This window comes from Juglans regia, chromosome 2 (assembly GCF_001411555.2).
Source record: "Juglans regia cultivar Chandler chromosome 2, Walnut 2.0, whole genome shotgun sequence".
NCBI classification, from domain to species: domain Eukaryota; kingdom Viridiplantae; phylum Streptophyta; class Magnoliopsida; order Fagales; family Juglandaceae; genus Juglans; species Juglans regia.
The window spans coordinates 24,566,779-24,589,994 of NC_049902.1; the positions used below are offsets into that span (position 1 = coordinate 24,566,779).

At 38.7% G+C, this 23,216-nt stretch overlaps 2 protein-coding genes across 2 annotated transcripts; one reads left to right on the top strand and one right to left on the bottom strand.

Moving 5' to 3' along the window:
* Positions 1-9,964: 9,964 nt before the first annotated feature.
* On the top strand, positions 9,965-18,957 carry LOC108994087 (protein phosphatase 2C 29). Its single transcript, XM_018969178.2, has 4 exons — positions 9,965-12,033; positions 14,599-14,712; positions 17,207-17,471; positions 18,176-18,957. The coding sequence occupies exons 1-4, from the start codon at positions 10,093-10,095 to the stop codon at positions 18,298-18,300; spliced, it is 2,445 nt and encodes an 814-aa protein (XP_018824723.1). The 5' UTR covers positions 9,965-10,092; the 3' UTR covers positions 18,301-18,957.
* A 1,424-nt stretch (positions 18,958-20,381) lies between these two features.
* On the bottom strand, positions 20,382-22,861 carry LOC108994064 (pentatricopeptide repeat-containing protein At5g46580, chloroplastic). Its single transcript, XM_018969148.2, has one exon. The coding sequence runs from the start codon at positions 22,783-22,785 to the stop codon at positions 20,650-20,652; it is 2,136 nt and encodes a 711-aa protein (XP_018824693.1). The 5' UTR covers positions 22,786-22,861; the 3' UTR covers positions 20,382-20,649.
* Positions 22,862-23,216: the final 355 nt, after the last annotated feature.

Below are 23,216 nucleotides of genomic sequence, written 5' to 3' on the forward strand. Positions count from 1 at the left end.
AAAACGACCATACCTTTGGCGTCGATAGCTTTCTGGTTTGGAGTAGGGGCCCTCAAATTGACAGAGTCGAGAATGTTGAAGTTGTTCCAAGCATTCTCCAGTTCGTTGGAAGTAATGGATGTAGGAGGAGCAACGACAACTCGGGGAGAGGAGTCGTGGGGTGGTAAAGGTTCAGAGGTAGAAACCATGCCCTTACCTTTAGAAGACAAAGAATCTATGGAGAAAGAAAAAAGAACATGAACTCGGAAAAAGAACAAGAACTCAAAATGAGAACAATAATTCAGAAAGAAAGCAAGAAATGTGAAAGAGGTAGAAGTTCGAAAGAGGAAGGAAAATGAATAGCAAAGGGGCATTAAATAGGAGTGTACGTGAGGTGACGATTGACGTGCCCGAAGAATGAAGGTGAAACGGTGCTCTGACATGCCTCGAAAATTGAAACGACGCTTAACTTCAAATCCCATCAGACCAGATGTAATGAGACTTCGATGGGTAACTGGAGAGGACATTCCTCTCGCCTATATTGTATGGGCCTAGGCCTTCACCTATTCATGGTTTGAGTCCCAATACCGAAGGGGCCTACTAAAGCCGAGAAGGGCCCAACCCACTTCTCATTGCCTACTAAACCGAGTGGAAAGACTATTATCACTTAGAGCAAGAATCCTCATCCCCAAATTTGAATTTGTATAATAGATATATCTATTATCACTTAAAAAACAGAATGGTTCAGAGGCTCTATATAAGAGGAGAACCCAAGTACGTAAAAAGGATCAATTTCATTGGTATTATTATTACTATTATCTTCAGTCACTAACTTAGGCACAAAGGCATTCCCTTGAACCCCCAAGCCCTCTACTCTTTGGTTGCAGATGATCGTGAGGTGGTAGTAGTGAAACACGTCCATAACAGTAGTGAAACACGTCCACAACACTCGACTCACGACATAATTCGGGCTTCGATATGGTACTCTTCGCATTCATCCATATAGTAAATAATAAATAACCGAATAAAAGTAAATAAAAAGAGACATAGAGATTTACGTGGTTCGGCATAAAGTCTACATCCACAGGTTATTTAGGGGCGAAATACACTATAATGGATATTTTTTAATCTCTCATGGCCTCACATATCTCACAATACAATAGAAAAATTTAGGAAAAATCCTTTGAAGTCGTTATGTGTGGTGGAGCTTAGGTGCAGGGAGTTTCTGTGTAGAGAACTTGTGGAGAGTCTATGGGGAGTTCATCTGATTTGTGGCCGATCCCCTCATATATATAAAGGTCCAACTTGCATTGTGAAGTCTTTTCATGTTAAAAGTATGAGTTCCTTTCATTTTAGGTGTCTGCATCCATTTCCTCTTAAAAGTCTATGTGTCTTTTCTCTTAGGAGTCTGTGTTGACTTCCTTTTAGGAGTCTGAGTCCATTTGTCATATCTCTTAATGGCTTTATCTCTTAACTTGATTTTCGACCTTATCCCGAGGCTAAATTATAGGCTGTTGATTTGACCTCTACAAATGCTTGCGACTCTTAAGGGCGACTTGTTGGACAAGAAGATCTTGAGAATCTTCAAGTATATAATCTGCAGAACAAATTTAGAAAATTCGTCACTAGTTTCCTATTGGGTCCCTGGTTTTCTGTTTGTTTAGTGTTAAGCGGTAAGGAGCTCAGTTTGGAGGGATAGGCGAGATGTGTACCCGACCGCATTAGGTGTGAACGTGGAGCTCTACTTTGGCGATATATGTACTCAACTGCATTCGCTGTGATCGTGGAGCTCGATTTTGAGTTTGTTTATTTGTGTAGATGTTTGTCATGAGAGATTGTTTATTGTCGACAAAAAGTACATATTTCCATGATTGGTTTTATGTGTATTTTTGTGATTATTTTTGCTTTTGTTGGTAGTTGTGGATTTTCTACCTTCTTGGTGTAAATTTCTATTGGTGTTCTCATTTTGTTGTTGGTGTTTGTTGGTTGTAACCCATGCTTAAGTGATTAGGGAGCCCATCGACCCACTGGATCCATCTTAGGCGGTTGTTGAGCCTATCGAATCATTCCTGAAGGACACCCGCACAAGGCGGCTGCAAAGCTTGGTGGCTCATTCCAAAAGGTAACCCGCTCGAGGCAATTGTGGTGAGAGCATAAACACTGGGCATTTGCTGGATAAGATGTTGTGCTTGTTCTGTTGTCCGTGTGAGAGAGGTTGGACATTTCAAAGAGTTGCCCGCCTGTTAGGCGTTTAGGAGGTCGGGCAATACTTGACCTTTCCCGCCTGTTGGCTGCACCGCAATTATTGACTCGACACTGGTGGCTAACTATAGAGGTCGAACGGTCTATGACCTTTCTCGCCTGTTGATTTGTACCGCGAGTGTGTACTCGACCTTTGGTGGCTAACTTATTGGGTGCACCACGAGTGTGTACTCGTCCTTTGGTGGCTAATCTTTGAGTGGGTCGTAGGGTCCTCTGACCTCCACGCCTTTATTGGTTGCCCCGTGAGTGTATACTTGACCTTTGGTGGCTAATTGTTGGGTGCACCACGAGTGTGTACTCAATCTTTAGTGGCTAACTGTTGGGTGCACTACGAGTGTGTACTCGACATTTGGTGGCTAACCGTTGAGTGGGTCGTGGGGTCTTCTGACCTCCACGCCCTTGTTGGTTGCACTGCAAGTGTATACTCGATCTTTGGTGACTAACTGTAGGTGGGTCGTGGGAGACTGAGTTCGACCGCCCTAAAGGGTTTTCACCAAAAACCAAATAGGTTAGTGTAATAGAAATTACAAGTTTGAGATTTGTAAACCTGAGTCATTCCGCTAGAGTGTGGTGAAGGCTGGTGACATGCAGGCGATTTTAGCATTGATGAAGGTCCAAGATGCCCGCGATACCAAACGGTCTATTCTGAGGAAGTGAAATAATGCCCGAGAGGGGCTTTGTAGGCAGTGTTCCATGCCGTGCTGGTGATTTCTAGCAAAGTATATTCCCATAGTGTGTAGCCACCCAGATTCTTGTGGAGCCTCGAGGAGTTTTGGTAGAGAAAAATCTCTAAAAGTCGAAATTGTTAGTAAAAATTAAAATAGCAAGTTTGAAAGAGACAAATCAGGATGATTTAGCCAATGCTTTGCTTGTATGAATCAAGATGCATGGTTGAGCCTAGACACCAAAGCAATTAAAGTGCATTATTTTGTCTCCATGTTCCTGATTGAAGTGCGACTTTCTGGCTGGCAATAGGAATTTTAATGGTTTGCCAGGTTGGTGAAGGTCACTGTGATGGGGACAGAAAGTGCCAGAGCTACACGACATGGCCATGGGTGGCACCACAATCTCACGTTGTGATGTCGGTGTCAAGCGACTCTCATGACAAGCTTTGGTGATGGTTTCTCGGAGCTTTACGACAATCTTGGCTGGTGGGTGAGGATCAACCATGCCGACGACAGAAATTGTTGGTGATTCTGGTGGCGGTCAGTAGTGTCTCCGCAACTTCGTGGATGCTCGTATGTAGGCCTCTGAATACCTGTTGCTCTCTGCCCGTACTGTGCACGGTGTACAGTACTCACCGTTGCAGTATTGGGTGACCTACAGAAGGCTCCACCGTTGAGTGTCCACCACAAAGGGCGGACGTCTTCAAGCCTCGCCATGCTACAGGGTTTGGTGGCTGCAGGTATGAACTCCAGCGCTTTATGTGCACTGTGCATGTGCCCATGCATGGTGCATGCTCTAAGTGACCAGCAGAAGGCTCCGTCGTTGAGTCTCCACCACGAAGGGTGGATGTCTTTAAGCCTTGCCATCCTACGGGGATTAGTGGTTGCAGGTACGAACTCCAGCGCTTTACGTGCACTATGCATGTGCCCATGCACAATGCATGCTTTGGTTGACCAGCAAAAGGCTCTGTCGTTGAGTCTCCGCCACGAAGGGCGGACATCTTCAAGCCTTGCTATGGTTGGTGGTCGAGCTGCTTCCTTCAGGGTGCTTGGCAACGTGCTCCTAGTGCTCTCATGGTGCATAACATGCACGGTATGTTACTGCAGCGAAGATCAGTGGCGAGAACGTCGTTTCAGTTGGGGACCACTTTGCCGGCAGCAGAAGGTACCGATGGGCTAGGTGGTGGCTGTGGGTGGCATAACAAGCTCACGGTTGGGCAGGGATGGCGAGCATATTGTAGCATTGGCGCCAAGCAGCTCCTATGGCATGCTTTTGTGGTGGTGGTGAGGTTGACGACGAGCAAAGCCACCGTGGTTGAAGACCATACTGTTGATGATAGAAACCTTCGGTGAGCTAGGTGGTGGTTGGTCCTTTGGGGTGCACGTCAATGTGCATGCTCTGCCCATGTGTGCCCGACGTGACCAGCACCTGTGGTCTAGGAACCACCCTGTCGACAATAGAAATGTCGACGGTGCGAGTGGTGGCTGGAGGTGGCTCCCCCAACTTACAGACACTGGTGTGTGGGCCTCTGACCGCTTGTTGCTCTCTGCTCGTACTGTGCACAACGTGCGTTGCTCTCCACTTCGATGAGTGATCGGCAAAAGGCTCCACCGTCGTTGTGTCTTCGCTGTCATTGCATCACCGGTGAGTTACTGGCGAGTTATTGGTGGCTGCAGGTTCTGCCTGGCAAAGGAATAGGGTGCACGCCGTGCATCCGTTTCTTGTGTTCATCCTCTCTCTCTCTCTATGTATATATATATATATTTAAATCATTCGCTACAGCGTTAGTTCGTAAACAAAAAGAAAAATAACAAGGTTGAGGAGATCTTATCTTGCTTTTTGAAGACGGTCTCTTGAGTCGGAGAATATCATTCTCCCAATTTTGGTGCAAAAGATTAGTCGATCCCACAAATGACGTCAACTATTAATATAAAAAATTATACAAAAGACTGGAAATAATGAAAGAATTATCCTCGATCTACGAGATGATTCCTCCCTCCCCATCAACGAAGAGTTTGGATTGAGATTTTTGTGAGGGGTTGAGTAGTACTTGAGAGAAAACAAGAACGATAAAAACTAAATAAAAAAGAATGATAACAAAAGATTAGATTACCAATAAAATATATATGTTGTTGGCAAAAAGGTGACCCAGGAACACGAAATGTCCATGAATTCAAATTATGTATGGATGGGTACCTTAGTTAAATAAGTACTCCCCCACTAACTTATGGTTAATTAACTTCTGAAAAAAGGTTATGTTTTAATTTTAGATTATCTGTAAATAGTAATAATAAAATAATAATAAAATATTAAATAATAATAAATTATAATAAAAAATAAGAGAAAAATAATGATAAGATATAGAATAGTAGTGGAGACTCCACTATCTAAACACAATCTTAAACATCCACCCATTAGAAGATTTGTAAAAAGAAATCTTACCTTACCTACGTTAGTTTGAAAGGGAATGTGAAAACAAAAAGGACTCCTCTCTCCACAAATTTTCAAGGCCATCATTTTAAATTCTTAATCTTAAAGATTATAATTATTTGAAAGACTTTAGTAATCTCTTATTGGATATAGAGATGCAATCTCAATAGCCCATTTAACATAAATAAATAAATAAAAAGAACATGTGATCTTTGAGATTATCCCACGTGGGACTTTGTCTTGGTACGATCAAAATATTATGATTTTTTCCTCTTTTTAATTATTTTTCATAATGGAATAAAATGTATGAGTGATTTTAAAATCAATTTATTTAAGAAAAATACTTTAATTATAAGAGATTATATAAAAATAAACTCATAAATTAATATAGTTTGATATATTACGTCGTCAGATTATAAAATTATTTTTATTATAAAATAAATTTAATAAAATTATATTAATTTATAAATTTATTTTATATAATTTATTTGTATACGTAACGGTTATAATCTATTTAATATGTTAATGGATATAATAATAATAACAATATATAATTTGAGAGTCTAGACGACAGAATGTGGGTGTTCACACGAGTCGCGTGACATTACGTGCTCTTGTCGTTTAGTCCCAAGAATTCGTGCATCCAACAAACTCTTTGACTTACACAAGGCACAAAGAAAGAGACTGGAGAGAGAGAGAGAGAGAGATTTTCCCGCCTTCACATGCAAAATTCTCACCTTTCTCTCTCTCTATCTCTCTCTCTCCCCTTCCTTTTTAAACCCCAATAATAAAATCTATAATTTTAATTTATTTTAAAGAACTAAAATATATACTTTATTCAATCTTTACAGAAAATATTCAATTATTTTTTTTCGATTAAATATTCTGATTTATTTATTTGTTTGATTGATATAAATCAAATTCAGAAAATTTAACATTATTTCTTGAAAAAATAAAGATGACTGCAAAAGGAAAAGGACAATTGGAAAAATAAATATAATTTTATTAGAAAGGTTTAAAATTAAAGAAGCAGGAGTTTGAAAAATTGGGGTTTTAAAGTATTTAATAATTTTTTTGTTTTTGTTTTTTTTAAAGTTGAGATTACGACAAAAGCAAAAGGTGGAATTGGAGGCCTTTGACTAATCAGATACGGTCAGGCATAGTCCACAGAGAGACAAAATTTCTCTCTCTTTCTCGGGATACCAATCCTGGCCGTCTAATGGATTATGTAAAAGTTTGATCGTGCGGTTCTTGTCTTGGTTACGTGGGATGAAAGATGCCCGACCAGGATCCTTGATGTGGATGTCTGAATGCTTTTTGGGTTCGGGTCTGTCAAAGTCAAACCTCTTTTCTTCGGTCTTGGGATTCATGGCCCATTAGTGTCTTCATTAATGACCAAAATGCCCCCATCATCTTTTATTTTTTACATACTTTCTGTTTTTCTTTCCTTTTATTTTATTTTTTTTAATTTTGGGAAAATAGGTTAAAAGACTATGGTATTGTCCAATTTTTAATTTGATCCACACACCTAACATAAACCCTACACAAGATTGAGGTTTATTGTGATAGAGTTTAGATCAAAATGAGTAAAATCGACTGGATGCAATAATTTGATGAATAAATTTTCGTGTCGATTCACTTAATGCGTAATTGACAAATAATTGATACACAAAACTCGTATACTTAAGTTAAATATAAATGAAATAAATGCATTTTATTTGAAAATAATCTTATCTTGATCGAATATTTATATAAATTATGAAAAGTTAGATATATTATTAGTTATGATCATGAATAACGGGATATTCAAATTGATTTTGTCATTAGTCTAGTTGTGAATGTGTATCCATCCTACTTATAAGATATGAAATTGTGGCAATAAATTATATCAATAACTTTGATCAATTAATCAGCTCATTTATATTAATAATGTAAAAATGAGTTGATTCAGGTAATTTTCAAGTCAATCCATCATGATCTTTATTAAACGAGTTATAAGGATACTACAACATCATGCATTTATTGAAATGGGTTGAGGCTACTTAAGTCATATATCAATAGCTCAACATGATACAAACCTAGCCTATGAATATGAATTATCAACCCTATTTAAATGTTGTTTCAAGGCGCCCATAGTTTAATGTAATTAAGGCATGAGTTATGATTATTCTTAATCGAAGCCTTTTGAATCGAGATGTTTTATCTTTTCATTTGTGTTTTGATCTCTCTAATTTGTCTAAAAGTGTTCTTTAATTCTTTTCCCCTCTCTACATCTCTCTCTCCTTCTCGGCAACAGCAATCTCTACCTCCATGGCTTTACATCCATAAACATGGAAGGGCACATTCATGGATGGCACCATGATCATGAGAGAGAGAGAGAGAGAGAGAGAGAGTAAAGGATATATATAAAAAGAAAAGGAAAGAAATATAAACTTTTCTAATCAAAATGTGATGAAAATATCTATCAGAAGGTTTGAATTTGGAGATGAGTTCTAACTCGAATCCAAATGTTTTAAAAGAAGGAGCTAGGATCTAAAATTCTAACAAAAGCAAAGCACATATAATTAACTTGTTCTTGGACTTATTTTCACTTTTTATTTTAGTTCAATCTCTAAGTTAAAATGGTATAAAAACATTATTCTAGAGTTCAAACCTAATTCTATTTACCTCTTTTATATATATATATATAAAAGATTAGAAAGCTAAATCTCATGTTTGGTGCAAATACCACTTCAACACAAATATATATTATATTGCTTTCACATTTTGATAGCTCTCATCACATGAAGGGAGTTACCTTGAGTTATAAGATTTGGAATTTTTATAAACAATGGAGAGAAAAAGCCATAGGAATTTAATATGTAGCAAAGTTGTGATAGCCATAGGAATTAAGGAAGAACTAAGAGCAAATCTATATTTGTGTAAGCAATTAAGAGCATTCTCAATTGGATTGGCTATATGTGGTGGACACAACTACATGCCCACTAGATTTGTTGAAGAGTATGTATCAAAGTCAATAATTCTAATTTGTTAATGCCTCAAATTCGGTTTTTAATTGCACGCATTTTATTTGTACGTCTGATTATTGACATATCCAACACATTATTGATATAATAGCTTACTATATCAACTTTGACGTAAAAATTATTGTGTTTTGAATTTTCTTGAGTCCTATACTAATTGGCGTGTTTGTACACTGAATTGTAAGTAGCAGAACTCTTATTCGAGTTTAATTAAAAAAAAAAAAGCTAAAAGAATGAGGTATATTAGGATGTTAGACCAAAAGAGGACTTTAGCTTGCTTTAGAATGTAAGATTTCGACTACAAAGCTAGACTTATTGCAAGAATAAACCATCATTCCCATTAATTACAGTCAAAGAGACTGAATTATTTGAATAGTCTATACTAAGAATCAAAATATACCATAAAATCCATTTTATATGTCTATTATTTTTTACCCTCCAAACTTTATAATTTGGATATGGACTTTGTAAAATAAAAAACTATTATCTAAACCTATGTTATCATTTATGTGTGGATACAGATAACATTCCCATTTATAAATGGATGCGTTCCATTGCCTTTGTGATACACTTTTGACCATCATTCCTCCTTATTAACTAATTAATCATAGTTAGTGAGACTAATAAAGGGAGTTTCCAGGTGGGTTGGTTTAAATACTTGGAATGTAATCCTAATTTTACATTCAAAGCATAACTAAAGTTTGGAATTTTTTTTTTTAACTTATTGACTAAGAGATTACAAATTTAGAGAGATTATAACTCGTGGGCAAAGCCGTCAAGAGAAGGCATCTTGTATTTGGGTCTAGGGTTTGACCCGAATAAAAAAATCTCACGCACCCCTTTCAAAATAATAGAAAAATGATAGAAGCAACGACCTCACAGTATAGATGTAAACAATGTCTCTAAACTATTTAAAACTTAAAATAGAATATATATATATATTTATATATATATAATAGATTTCATAGAATATTAAATTTTTAATTTTTATCACGACTCATGAATTTGATATGAACTTGACACGGAATAACTAATAAGATTAGAATAGAGTATAATTTGACTTGAGTCAATATGATATGAACTCTAATCCAATGTTACTCATATTATGTTCCGATCAATTCGGGTAACTTGTGGATTGACCCGACTAAATCATTTACTTCATGCATTATTTTTCAGGATACACAATTTTCTGCTCTTCGTATCACAATAGAGGCAGATAATGTCAAAGATAATAATATAATTTGAAACAAAGTTACCAAATCAACCTTAATCAAACGCTCCCAATGGACCCAACATAACGATCCACCTGGCATCCGAGGTGTCACTGTGTATTTTGTATTGAAAAAGGCCACGTGTAACCGTCGACCAAGAGCCAACAGCTAACTGCACACAACAGAAAAAATTAATAAAATAAAACGAAAGCAACAAAACAAAAAATCAAAATTTAAATATTTAATAGAGAGAAAAGTAAAACACTCGCACACTTTCTCTCTCTAAAAAAAAGAAAAAAAACAAAATGAGGTGAGACAGTCAGTCTTCTCCAATATATTATAATAAGCAAACACTATATATGGAATACATTATGTATATATGACACTCTCTCCCTCTCTCTCTCTCTTCTCTCTCTCTCTTCTTTTTTTTTTGGGGGGTGGTTTTGCTTTGGAGTTTGCCGGAAAATATTATAGAAGCTGGGATTTTCTCGGGAGCCAAACGGTGGAGTTCGTCAAATGTGATGGGAAGTGGAGTGTCGAGCCTGCTGTCTTGCTTCAGACCGGAGAACCGGACGAGCAACCAGCCCGACCACAACCAACAGGACCTGGTTTTCGCGCCCTCTGAGCCCTTGGATGAAACCCTAGGCCACTCCTTCTGCTACGTTCGATCTTCCGCCCGCTTCCTCTCTCCCACTCAGTCCGATCGCTTCCTCTCCCCCACTAGCTCCCTTCGCTTTTCTCCCTCTCACGAACCGTCCGGGTCGAGGGTCAGACCTGGTTTTCCGGAGACCGGGTTCAAGACCATTTCCGGAGCTTCGGTTAGCGCCAACAGCTCCACTCCAAGAACTGTCCTTCAGCTCGACAATATTTACGACGATGCCACTGACACTGTTCTTGGCACTACTGGTGCTGCTGGTGGTGGCGTGAGGGGGAGTATTGTGAATGGCTTTGAGAGCACGTCGTTGTTTAGCGCGCTCCCACTCCAGCCCGTGCCACGTGGCGGAGACCCCTCGGGCCCGATGGAGCGGGGCGGTTTCTTCCTCTCGGGTCCAATCGAGCGCGGCGCGCTGTCAGGTCCACTCGACACCATCGCCGCCGCGAGCTCCGAAACCGGTGGTGCGGTCCCCTTCTCGGCTCCGCTCGGTGGTGCATACGTTAAAAGGAGGAAGAGGAAGGGCATTTCGGGGATTCGGAAGGCGTTCTACCGGAATTTTTCGGAGAAAAAGAGGCCGTGGGTGGTCCCGGTGCTCAATATGGTGGGACGCAAGGAAGGTTCAACGGATGGGGACGATTTGGCGGAGGTGAGGAACGAGAGCGAGAACGTACAGTGGGCGCTCGGTAAAGCCGGCGAGGATCGTGTACACGTCGTCGTTTCGGAGGAGCAGGGGTGGTTGTTCGTTGGAATTTATGACGGGTTTAACGGCCCGGATGCGCCCGAGTTCTTAATGGGTAATCTCTATCGCGCCGTGTACAATGAGCTCCAGGGCTTGTTTTGGGAAATTGAGGAAGAAGCAGAGGAAGCCAGTAATCTTAATAATAATAATACTAGTAGTAGTAGCAGTAATATTAATGATGGCGGTAATTATGAGAACTCATTAAATGTAGCTTTAGCAACTAACCCATCCATGGAAAACTCCGGGAGAGAGGTTAAAAGTGAAATTGGTGGAAATGGGAATGATTTGAATTTGAAATCGGACTCAATTCCCGTTGATAGAGTGTCGGCCAAGAGAGTGACATTTCAATTGGAGGGAACGGAAATTCGGAGGCGTAGGCTTTGGGAATTTCTCGCTGAGGATGACCCAGAAGATGGGCTCGATCTTTCAGGATCGGATAGGTTTGCGTTTTCTGTGGATGATGCTCTTAGTGTGAACAATGCAGGTTCGGCGGTCAGTAGACGGTGGCTTTTGTTGTCAAAATTGAAGCAGGGTTTATCGAAGCACAAAGAGGGTCATGGCAGGAAGCTGTTCCCATGGAGGTTTGGGTTGGAGGAGAAAGAGAAGGTTGAAGTTGAGCATAGAACTGAGGAGAGGTCTTTGCGAAGTGGGAGGAAGAAGAAGGAGGGGCCGGTGAATCATGATTTGGTTTTGAGGGCATTGTCTCAGGCTCTCGAAGTTACAGAGCTCGCTTATTTGGACATGACAGACAAGGTTCTTGATACGAATCCGGAGCTTGCATTGATGGGTTCGTGTTTATTGGTCGTGTTAATGAGGGATGAGGATGTGTACGTGATGAATATAGGTGATAGTAGGGCTATTGTTGCGCAGTACGAGCTGCAGGAGGTTGGTTCAAGTACAACCGAACCGAGGGAGCCAGAGGACAATGGGTCAAGCATGGAGGGAATAACTGAGGAATCCTCAGCTATGGGTGAAAGGGAATTTAAAGTGGCATGCGATGCTCCTGCTCAAGCAATGAGATTGGTGGCTTTGCAGCTCTCCACTGATCACAGCACGAGCATTGAAGATGTAAGTTTTGAATTTTGTAAAAATCTCAAGTTTGTTACTTGTTCCTTATTGCAGTTGCTGGAAATTTTGGGTTCTTCTTTTTTGGCTGTTGACACTGAGATTTGAATAGTCACTGCTGAAACTTGTTGAAGGACGTACTGTCTGATTTGCATGTGTTGGATGGAACCACGTGGGTGCAAAACTTGGTCTGTTTTCAAATTGGTGTTCATTTGGTGTCCCTCTGACCCTTTGTTGACTTGGATGTTTATGGACTCTTGTTTTGCCTTGAACAGTAGTTGGTACTTGGAAAACCATCAGATATCTCTTATTAAAAAAAACCTCAGATATTGAATTTCATTCTTTCAGTGGCACTTGTAGCTGAAATCAGTTAAATAATAGATCTACTCATGGAAATTTGGCATAAAAAGATATTTAAGACCTTTCATCTAGGCTCAGGTCACATGCCTTTGTCCCATTAGTTATTGAGACACTGACAATTACCATCCATTTCCCATTAGCAATTCTTGATTTTTCTGGTGTTTCAAACTTGTGATATCCTCTGGTTATTAATGGTTTACTAAACGGGACAGATAGTATATGGGAGATCACTCTTCCTGTTGTTTAATTAAGGAGGTTAGAAAGGAAATAAATCTTGGACCCTATATTTGCCGCCATTTCAGATCTTTGGAAATGTTAATTTCATAATAAATATGGAACGAACTCCCCAAATGTTCCTCAAAGGTGCCATTCCTACAAAGGGACTCTGCATCAGTACTAAAGTTGCCCAAGATATGATTATGTAGCCATTACTATCAGCTTTCACTCTTATGATCAAACAATTATTTTCTTGCTACTTGTGTTTTCCGGTTTTGGAAAACTTGTTGGTCGTGGATGAGAGCGTTCTGCACTGCTGGCGGCCTAAAATCAAAGGCGCTCCCTTGTCTTACTAATTTGCATCTTAGGTATTTTAATCCATACCATAGATCTTAAAGCTTTCAATGCGATCTCGAAGGGCAGAAAAAATCCCAATCTCTTACTTATCTGCAATGCGTCTTCTGATTTAGAGTGTGGTACACATGGGTTCGGAGCTTGGAGTTTAGCAATCTATGATTTTTTTTTTTATTTGATTTTGTCTTGTTTCCTAAGACAATTATGAGAATATTCAAACTTATTTAGAAAAGTGACTGGTTTTGAAAATTATGTTTTATTGGTCTTATCTTACTGGTGACACTAGAAGATTTGACGAAGCTTCCTTTTTCTTGTCCTTTCTTTTGCTTTTTTCATTTGTCTTTATGCACTTGGTGACTTTTTTCACAAGTGAAGAAGGAAGATGTGCAGAAGCTTCCTTGCGAGTGTTTTTTTTTTTTTTTTTTTCAAATTCCAAATCTGCTCTGATGACAAGTGTTTCTTTCGTGGATGTTGATTTGATGCATATATGTCACTAGATATGCAAATTGTTCTGTCTATTTCTCTATTGATGTGCATATTTAATAGTTTCTTTTCCTTTTTTTTTTTTTTTCTGTACAAATTGTTATTTGTTTATAGTTTCTTAATATCTGCTGCACCTGTACTTCTTTTGATCTTTTTCTTCCTCCTGAGATTGCATAGGGGCCTCAGATTTTACACTGGGAGCACCCTTGGATGGGTTTATTTCTCTTAGAGGAAAATAAAACTGTATGGGTTTGTGCTATTTCTTTTGAGGGAAGGATCAAGCCCAATTGCATGGCTTAAAATTGATCATTTCCTTGATTCTTGTGACTTGAAGCGAGGACGTAGCCATGATCATGAAGGGTTGAATCAGTTCTAGTCTATTGTATTTGTTTATCTCCTTTGCTTCAATGAAATCTACATTGCCAAACTAACTTATCTAGAAACCAAAAAAGAAAAAAGAAACTACATTGTTGAACTGTGGGATCATGCCACTTTTCAAGTGTATGCTACATCATGCTCAACACATGTGCCTTCTAAGCTGATAGATTTTAGGAAATCATAACTTGAGGTTTGATCTTAAGGCTTTACAAATCGTGTATGAGATTTATTTTTGTGGTAAAGTTTGTAGCTTTTCTTCTCTCTTTTTCTCATTTCTGCATTATACTAATCTTAAGGCTTTACATATTGCTGCGGTTTGGAAAATGATTCCTCACTGTATCATGTGGTGCCTTTGGATGGAGAGGAATGGTAGATGTTTCGAAGACCGGGAGCATTCCTTGGACGAGCTGAAAAGATTCTTCTTCAACACTCTTTTTTCTTCGGCTTCTGTCATTGATTGTAATGGGGCTACTTCTCATAATTTGCTTGTATCCATTTTTTGTCAGTAGGTGCTGCTAGGTGTAATCTGTGTATACTTTCTGTGCTCTTGGGCTGTGCCTCTTTACAATCAATAAAACTTTATTCTTATAAAAAAGAAAAGTTTTGAGTACCCATCTCGTATGGTGAACTTTGGATGCTTTTCTTCTTATGCTTGTTTTATTTTCCGTGCTTGTGGGTATCTTTTTTACCTATCAAAAAAATGTTTGTGGGTATCTTTTTTTGTAATTATGATTGGTATTGCAGATTTTTCCAATAATTTCAGTCATCATTCTGCAGGAAATCATAAGAATCAAGAATGAGCACCCAGATGACAAACAGTGCATTGTCAATGATAGAGTAAAAGGTCGTCTCAAGGTTACCAGAGCATTCGGCGCAGGATTTCTGAAACAGGTTCTCAGATTTATTGTTGTTCTTGGTAATTTGACTTTAGAATTTTCCCTTCTAAAATAATTCTGCTGGAAAACAAGAAAAGTTTCTTACTGTTGTCTGCATTAAAGTATCATCGAACAGTTGGCAATCTGTACTTCCTCTGATTTGTTCTCATGACGACTGATACTCCTAAGTTTTAAAGGTAATTATGGCATCGAGATGAGACACATCTTCTAGAAAAGAAGAAAACTATATTGTCAGATCACATATCATATTGTCCTTTTAATTTGCATTTTCTGTGTTTTCCATATTTGTGTAATAAATCCTTATGCGGTATATTCGTGGCCTTTTTTGTGGCAATAACGTTAACATATATAGGTTTGAAGATCCTGGTGAGGTTTGGGCTATTCACTCACTACCTGTGAACAAATTTGGCTACCTGTAAAGCACACACATATATATATTATAAGTAAACCTGTAAAGCATATATAATTAATTACCTGTCAATCAATAACCTAAAATAATGTATTATGATCCATTTTTCACCACTCGAAAGTTCCAAGTTGGCACATATCACATGCATTTTTCATTTGAGAAACAAAAATTTCTGCATCTTTTTGCTCTGGGCTTCTCTTTCCCTCTTTTTCCATATGAATATCATTTTGGAAATTGATTTGAGTTTTTTTTTTTAATTAAAAACTTATTAATATTAATAGGTGTAGCCAAGCAGATAGGGTGTATAAAAGAGAAAGCACCTAGCTAGGAAGAAGAAATAGAGACAAGGAAATCATGAACTTTAAGCCCATTAAAATCTAAAGCTATTGCCCAAAAAAAGCGTGTGAATGGCCAACTGATTTGAGTTTCTAAATGAAGTAAGATGTACAACGTATAACCCCTAGGGGTAGGCTCAAGTGGTAAAGGCCTTGAGCTTGAGGGTATGCTCCCCTCAGGTCTAAGGTTTAAATCCCCTTGGATGCAAACATCTCTAGTGGCCATCGGACTGGGTGATTTTCCTCTTGAATTACCCAATGTGCAGTTGCGGAAATCTCCTTGCCAAGGGCCTGTGCACCCCCGGGATTAGTCGGGACACTGTTCTTGGACACCTGGTGCCAATAAAAAAAAAAAAAAAAATGATGTACAACATACTTGTATGTTGTGAATGACCACCCTATTTGTCCTTTCCTTATCATGGAGGTGGGCTGGGGATTGGGGCAGGGAAGATAACAAATATGTAACAGAAGAAGCCAAGTTTAAGAATGATACTTTAACTAGTTATAAACCTATGCGATGTGTAGGAATGGCCAAAGTTATTGGATGAAAGAATACTCTATGTAACTAAGTTAGAAGGTTCATTCTAAAGAGCCCCCAATTTGACCGCATGTGTTTTTTTACCTTTCAAAATTTAATAAATTTGAAAAGTATTTTTTTTTCCTATCAATTTTTTTTTGTTTTTTTTTTGGGGGGGGGGGGGCGAGATGGGGGCAACCTAGCATTTTCCAAGTTAGAATACATTTAGGCATTCTATAATAAATAGAACCTTTGAAGGAGTGTCAATGTTAGTATTGCTATTGCCCAAATTTGGGTTGACCAACTTGATCCGGCCCTGTACTATTCTTTATTTCTATGTTAATGATTGAACTCATAAATTTTGCTTTAATGAAGAGCAGGACAAAGAGCTATTTATATGGTGTGCCAAATAAAAGATTATAAGTTGGGAAAACAAAAAAACACATTAGGAAAACTAAAAGACTAGTAATTTGAACAAAAAGTAAAATTTTCTTTAAAAATTTCATCTAATAATTTCATTTATTATTATACGTTTAACCTAAGTATGCATATTATTATTAAAAAAAATGGGGAGTGCATGATATAAGTTTATAGCACTAATTTTCACTTAATAATAATATAGGGGGATGGTTCATAGGTAGTTTCATAGGGGAGTAAATCTTCATGCTTTGAAAATTATACAGTATCTTGATATATTCTGATATTCGTGCATGATGTTTTTCATGTCTGCTGGATTGTTGTGTGAAACTAAATTGTTGGTTAATGGAGTAAACCATCTTTACCAAGCTCATCCACCCCTCCGTTTCTTGATTAATAAGTTTTCAACTGATGAGCGTATTTTTCATAATTTTCTTCTATCTTTTTCTACTTCTAGATAGGCGACTTTTGTATACTTCCTGTATACCTGAATGCACCTCTCGCATTTTTTAATGAGGTTTTCTTACTTATAAAATGGTCAAGTTGTACAATGTCAGATTTGATTGTGCACATGTCCCGTGTGCATTCCATGCAATAAATAATGTGTTGTATGATTCAACTGAATCAAAGTAGAAAAAAATTCTGGTGGTGGTGTAAGCATACTAACTCGCAAGTGCAGCCAAAAGAGTCATGCTTGTGCGTCATGTCCATTGTCCACTGAATGAAGCTTTTCATTTATAGTTTATTTGGATATGTCATATGTTGTCAGTGTCTAGATGTGCATAATAACATGATGTACATGTTGGTGCAGCCCAAATGGAATGATGCACTGCTGGAAATGTTTCGGAATGAGTACATTGGTACTGCCCCTTACATATCCTGCTCACCTTCTCTTCGTCACCATAGACTCTGTCCTAGAGATCAGTTCTTAATCCTCTCATCTGATGGTCTATATCAGTATCTGAGTAATCAGGAAGTGGTTTCTCTTGTTGAGAGTTTCATGGAGAAGTTCCCTGATGGAGATCCTGCACAACATTTGATAGAGGAGCTTCTTTTTCGTGCAGCCAAGAAAGCTGGTACATAGTTTTCCTACCATTTAATATCTCGTCATTCATTTCTCAAACACTGATGTTTATATGTGAACTGTAAAAGTGGTCTTTGAGATGATGAAAGAGTTGGTAGAAAAATTATTTGATGTCAACACGGACTCTAGTCAACTCTACTATGTCTTAACCCCAACCTAAGATTCTTGTGTTGGAAATACTATCAGATAAAGTAGATACTTTTACATGGGAAGTAACTAAACTGATCGCCAAATTCTAACGTTGGCATATAAACTGTGTATGGTTGCATGTTTGCCTTAAGCTATCTGATCTATTAATATGGGGATCAGCGGTTTTAACAATATCCACCAAATGTCTGAAAATAGCTCTAAAGAGAATATCATTTTGTATTCTGTTCATTTGGCTGTTCTGAGTAATGCAGCCCCCCTATATAAATATGGCACACAATATAGCTCAACCCTTTGGTTATTGGATTAAATGTAGACATCTTGAAAGTGCTCTTCCACCCCTGTAGCAGGGTTTATTTTGTTTAGTTAGTCTGTTAAATTCTTTTAATCAAGATTAAATTCGATCTTTGGGAATAAATGCGAGCCATATGAGAGTAGAGACTCCATTCACCGTGTCCATATCTCCACATCACTCAAGTCTAATGATTTCCAGTCTACTACTATTTTGTGCGTTTCCAGGTGGTAAACTTGCAGTGGTTTGCTTTGCAGGATTGGAGTTTCATGAATTATTGGACATCCCACAAGGAGATCGCAGAAAATACCATGATGATGTCACTGTTATGGTTATATCACTTGAAGGAAGAATTTGGAAGTCATCAGGAAAGTACCTGTGAAACCTTCATACTCGAGTGATCTACTAATGAAATGGCAGCTCCAATTTTCAACTCGAGCCACTCGCAACCGGTAGCCGAAGTTTCACAAATGAGCTTTATTTTCTGTTGCACAGCATACGAATACTGCTAATAGAGGGAGTCCTGTATGTTTACTGGCAAAAGGCTAGTCTTAGATATTCATCAAGGTTTCGAGTAGATGCCAAAAAGAATTGGTTCAAGGTTGAAAACGGGGAATCTGCCAGCGGCGGTGGTGGGGAAATGCTCTGTGGAGGAGAGAGAAAAACAAATCTTGTTTTTTTTTTTTTCCTTCTCCTTTTTGGACTTTTTTTTTTGGTTAGAAAGAAAAAAAAAAATAGAAATTTTGCATAGGATGAGAGTCTTTTCATTCAATTGCTCTTTTTCTTTCTTCCTTTACAAAGCCTAGAAATTGTGGTTGTAAATTGGTGGGGGTTACAGATTTACTTACAGAACTTGATGGATTCCCTTCTTGTCGACAATGAGCTACTATAATTTTTGTGGTGGATTTTGAATTTTCACCACTTGCGGGTTACAAGAGTTGGGCAATTTACTACTTAGAACATTGTGAGCCTTCTGCTGCTTATGAAATTACTTGTAGAATTACCATCTTTCAAAGACATTAACAAATCAATCAATGAGTTTTGGGTCTATTAGTTCGGATAAGAGGAATGCGAGAAAAAAAAAATGGAAATTCTGCAGTTTTGTAAGGTCATGACAATACAATAAAATAAGTGAGACGATGATGCAGTATATAATATGTAGAGACTTGAAACTAGAACCAATTGTTTTTGTTCTGAGGAGGGTTTCGGGGAGAGGGAGTGCAGTATATACATGATTTTAACGAATATAACTTAGGTCTTGTTTATTTTTACAATTATTCTCATTTCATCTAATCATTATAACTTTATCAAATTTTTATATAAAATAAAATAAATAATTTAATTTTTTTAAATTTTAAAATAAAAAAATATTAAAAAAACAGAGCCGCTTCACACCGGTCGGATTGATTTTTCTCCAAAAACAGCCATCCATTCATCTCAAGCCACGTAGGATAAAACATTATAAGAGAAATACACCCCACCACAGACAATAACCTCGTACGTGCCCTGCCTTCGTTCCCTCAACACCGTCCTTTGCCTTCTCTGCCCTCAGTCCGATGCCAACACCGACGCTGACACAAGCATCTCAGTCCAACAAACATCGACTCAACCATCTCAATCTGACGCCGACAAAAACGTAGCTCAGAAACATCCCCTCAAATCGCACCCTTCTCTTCCTCGCTGCCCCTCTCCTCCTTGTCATTTGCACTGCCCCTCGCTGACCCACAAAACTGTCTCATTTGATTACAGATTCAAATTCCTCATCGGTGAAAGAATGGAAAACATCCCACTTGATCAAAACAAAGACAACCAGATGAATGATTGAAAAGAAACCACCTCATGCAATAGAAAAGAAGAAAACAAAAATGTCAAAATATCAACGATTTACAGTCATCCAATGGTTGCTAGAGACTACAAAGCAAAACACAACACATAAGGGTAAAATTTTTCTACAGGAAAAAAAGAACAAACCCATCTTCGTACACGGCACCACAGTTGTCGTCGCCCACCACACTTGCCATTGCCCACCACAGTAGCTGCTCACTCAATGTTGGAAGACGAAGATGGCATAGGAAGCTTGGGGAGTTTTGTAAGTTCCGTTCATTGCAGATCTTGGGATCGAGCTCTGTCGTGGCTCAGCAGGGTGGAGTTCTGGGTTTCATGAGGGTGAGGAGAAGATTTGGGGGCAGTGTGGGTGTTCGAGGGGGTACGAAGGGGCTGAGAATCCAATAGTTGAGAATATGATGTAGTGCATATGCAAGATAATAATGGTGAAAATCCTAGGTGTCACTTTATTATTTGCGGGCTGTTAATCGAAGAATCTCGGACGGATCGGTGTTAAGTATTTCTCTTAAAAAAATATATTCTAACAATATTTTATTAAATTTTTAACTTTTATCTCAATTTATCTCGTTCCATTTGCAAAGAAAAATGAGGCCTAGTAAAATCACTTCGCCCTGCATCTTGAAGGAGAACAATGATTGATTATTGCATTTCAGAGGAATTGAAGGAAATCAAAGCGTACAATCTGATTTGATATCAAGATAAGATATTGCTGAATCTCAAAACTAGAAAGCAGATGAAGGTCTGCAATATGGTGAAAGCTATTTTTAATTGATATTTTTAAGATGGATGACTAAAGCTAATATAACATATCCAAATTGCAAATATCATCATATTGAAGCAATGATGAAAGCTATCGCCACTGTAATTACTGTTGGTCCATCATCATTTATGCTGCAACAGCAGGGCCTTCAAGCCGTGACTGCACCCATGACACTATATCTTCCCGAGTTGCCACAAAAAAACCAACTTTCTCTTCACTCTGCCTAAACGGTGCATCAAGTTTCTTGGCATGAGAAGAGAAGGAATTGGCCAGTCCTTGAGAGAATTTGTGCGTTCCTGTGCCAGTTTGAGCTGAAAATAACTCCGGTAATGCCTCCTTGCGCTGAACAATTTTGGATAGAGTTCCCATCCACTCTTCTAGTGCGGTTTGAGCTGCACCAACAGATAGGGACCTAACATCCAAGCACCACTCATCTACAGTCTTACTGTGTAAACTTGGGTACAACCCATACAGGGTTCCCAAGTAGAGCAACTCATGAGCTCTCTCGTGAAGCTTTTTGCTTCGACATATATCAATCAAGCAATTACAGAAGGGTCTTCGGGCTTCAACTCCCGTTTCACCGAGAATGCTCTTGAACTCATCCCTCAAGGTTTCAAAGCTAGTTTTCTCTTCTATTACCAACTTCACAACGGAAAACAACTTTGGGTTAGCTTGGTTCAAACAAGTAAGAATCTTATCAACGTCTCCATTTTCCTCACATAAAGACACAACAGAAAGCAAGCATCCACAAAGCCTATCATCTGGCTTAACCCCTCTTTCAACAGATGCAGAAAACACTCTAACCAAGTCATCAATTCTCTTGGTCTTCCCTAAGCACTGAATCAAACATGTGCAGCCCATCACATTGAGCTCAACACCCAACTCGGACATTTCTTCAAACAATTTAACCGCTTTGTCAACCTTTCCTCCACTCCCATATATGTTAAGCATTGCCGTGTAGCTCCAACTATCCGGACTACAATACTCTAAACTCTTCATGTCCTCAAATAGCCTCTCAGCCTCTTCCTCCAATGCAAGGTCTGCACACATATTCAATAGAGTATTATATAAAATCAAATCCACCGGCCACCTGTTCGACCTCATTTGCTCCCACAATTCTAAGGCATCTCGAGCCCACCTCGCCTTGCCATAAATCTTAACAAGTGCGGTCAACGTTTTCTCATCAGGAGTTAACCCAGATTCAATCATTTCCTTGAATAAACTTCTAGCCAAACCTGGCTTCCCGACCTTACCCATTGCCTCTAACAACGTATTGTACACTACCAAATTAGGCTGCACACCAACAGACTTCATCTCTTGCAACACAAAGTTAATACCATCATAGTCCCCAGATGCACCAAACATCCTCCCTAATATAGAGAATGTAGCGTGGTCAGGTATCCACCCACTAGCCCTCCCTCTCTCATACAGATTTAAAGCTTCCTCAACGCTACCCAATTTCGCATACACATCAAGGATAGCAGAGTAAGTCACCTCATCAGGCATCAAACCAGTCTTGTACATCCTCTCAAACCACTCCACTGCCTTATCAAAATCATTGCACTTTTTGGCACAAGTAATGATGGTGGAGTATGTGATATTATCAAGCTCAATCTCATTGCTAATCATCTCATGGGCAAGGTCCTCCATGAGCTGAAACTGTCTTCCAAACCTCAAAGACTTCATTGTGACATTGTAGAATATAGTTTCCAAGGGAAATAAATTCTGGGTCTTGATCCAATTGAGGAACAAACGCGTTTTCTGCCATGGCTTCAAGCAGTTGAGTATTAGAAGTGCATTTTCTCTGGTCGGTGGGTGTGGAATTTCCTCAAGAGTAGCCAAGAAAGCAGCCTCATCACAGTCATTGAGCTTCTGAGCGAAGCGCCTGAGCTCTCTGACCTGAGGATTGTATGAGTAAGAAGAGCGTTTCTGCCTCTGAAGGGAGAGCACGGAGCGTTTCGGCCTGGTGGGGTTCACCCAGGTCGACTTTGGCTTGGACATGAGCAGGGTTTGGTCCTTGGTGGGTTTTGAGAGGGTGGTTGTGGATAAAGGCTTGAGTTGCTCGGATAAAGATGGATTTTTTTGGTATGGCTCTATCAAATTGGGAGAGGCTTTTTGGGGAGACTTGGAAGAGCTGCACAAAATGGTAAATCTTCTGGTTGGGTGTTGTCTGAGCGGAGATTTGAAGATATTGGGTCTCTTTGTGTCCGAGAGATTCCCTGTAAAATGAACATCAAGAGCAGTAGACAGAGCAGCAGCCATGAGAGATACGGAGAGCGCTTTGGCTGAAGAAAAATCTGCTAGTTTACTATGTCTCGGGATATTTTTTCAAACCTTATCCACCCTCAACCCTAATAATATTAGGCATGTAAAAATGGAGGGGGTGAAAAATCGAAAAAGAAAGTTAAAATTGGATTATAAGATACAGCTTGAGCCCGCATCTCTTCTAGGGCCTAGACCAACACAAAGACTCGTATAGTCGTAAGTCGTGTATGAGCCCCCCTACTTATTTTTAGATTTTTTTAAGTTGATTTATAAATAACTAATGCTATATTCAGTACAAATTTCATGTATTCATTTTTAAAAAAAGTAGAATTTCTTATTAAAAAATATTTTTTTTTATGTAAATTTCAAATTTATCAACTTATTTTAAAAGGATTAAATTAGATTTGCACACTTTAAAACTGTAAATA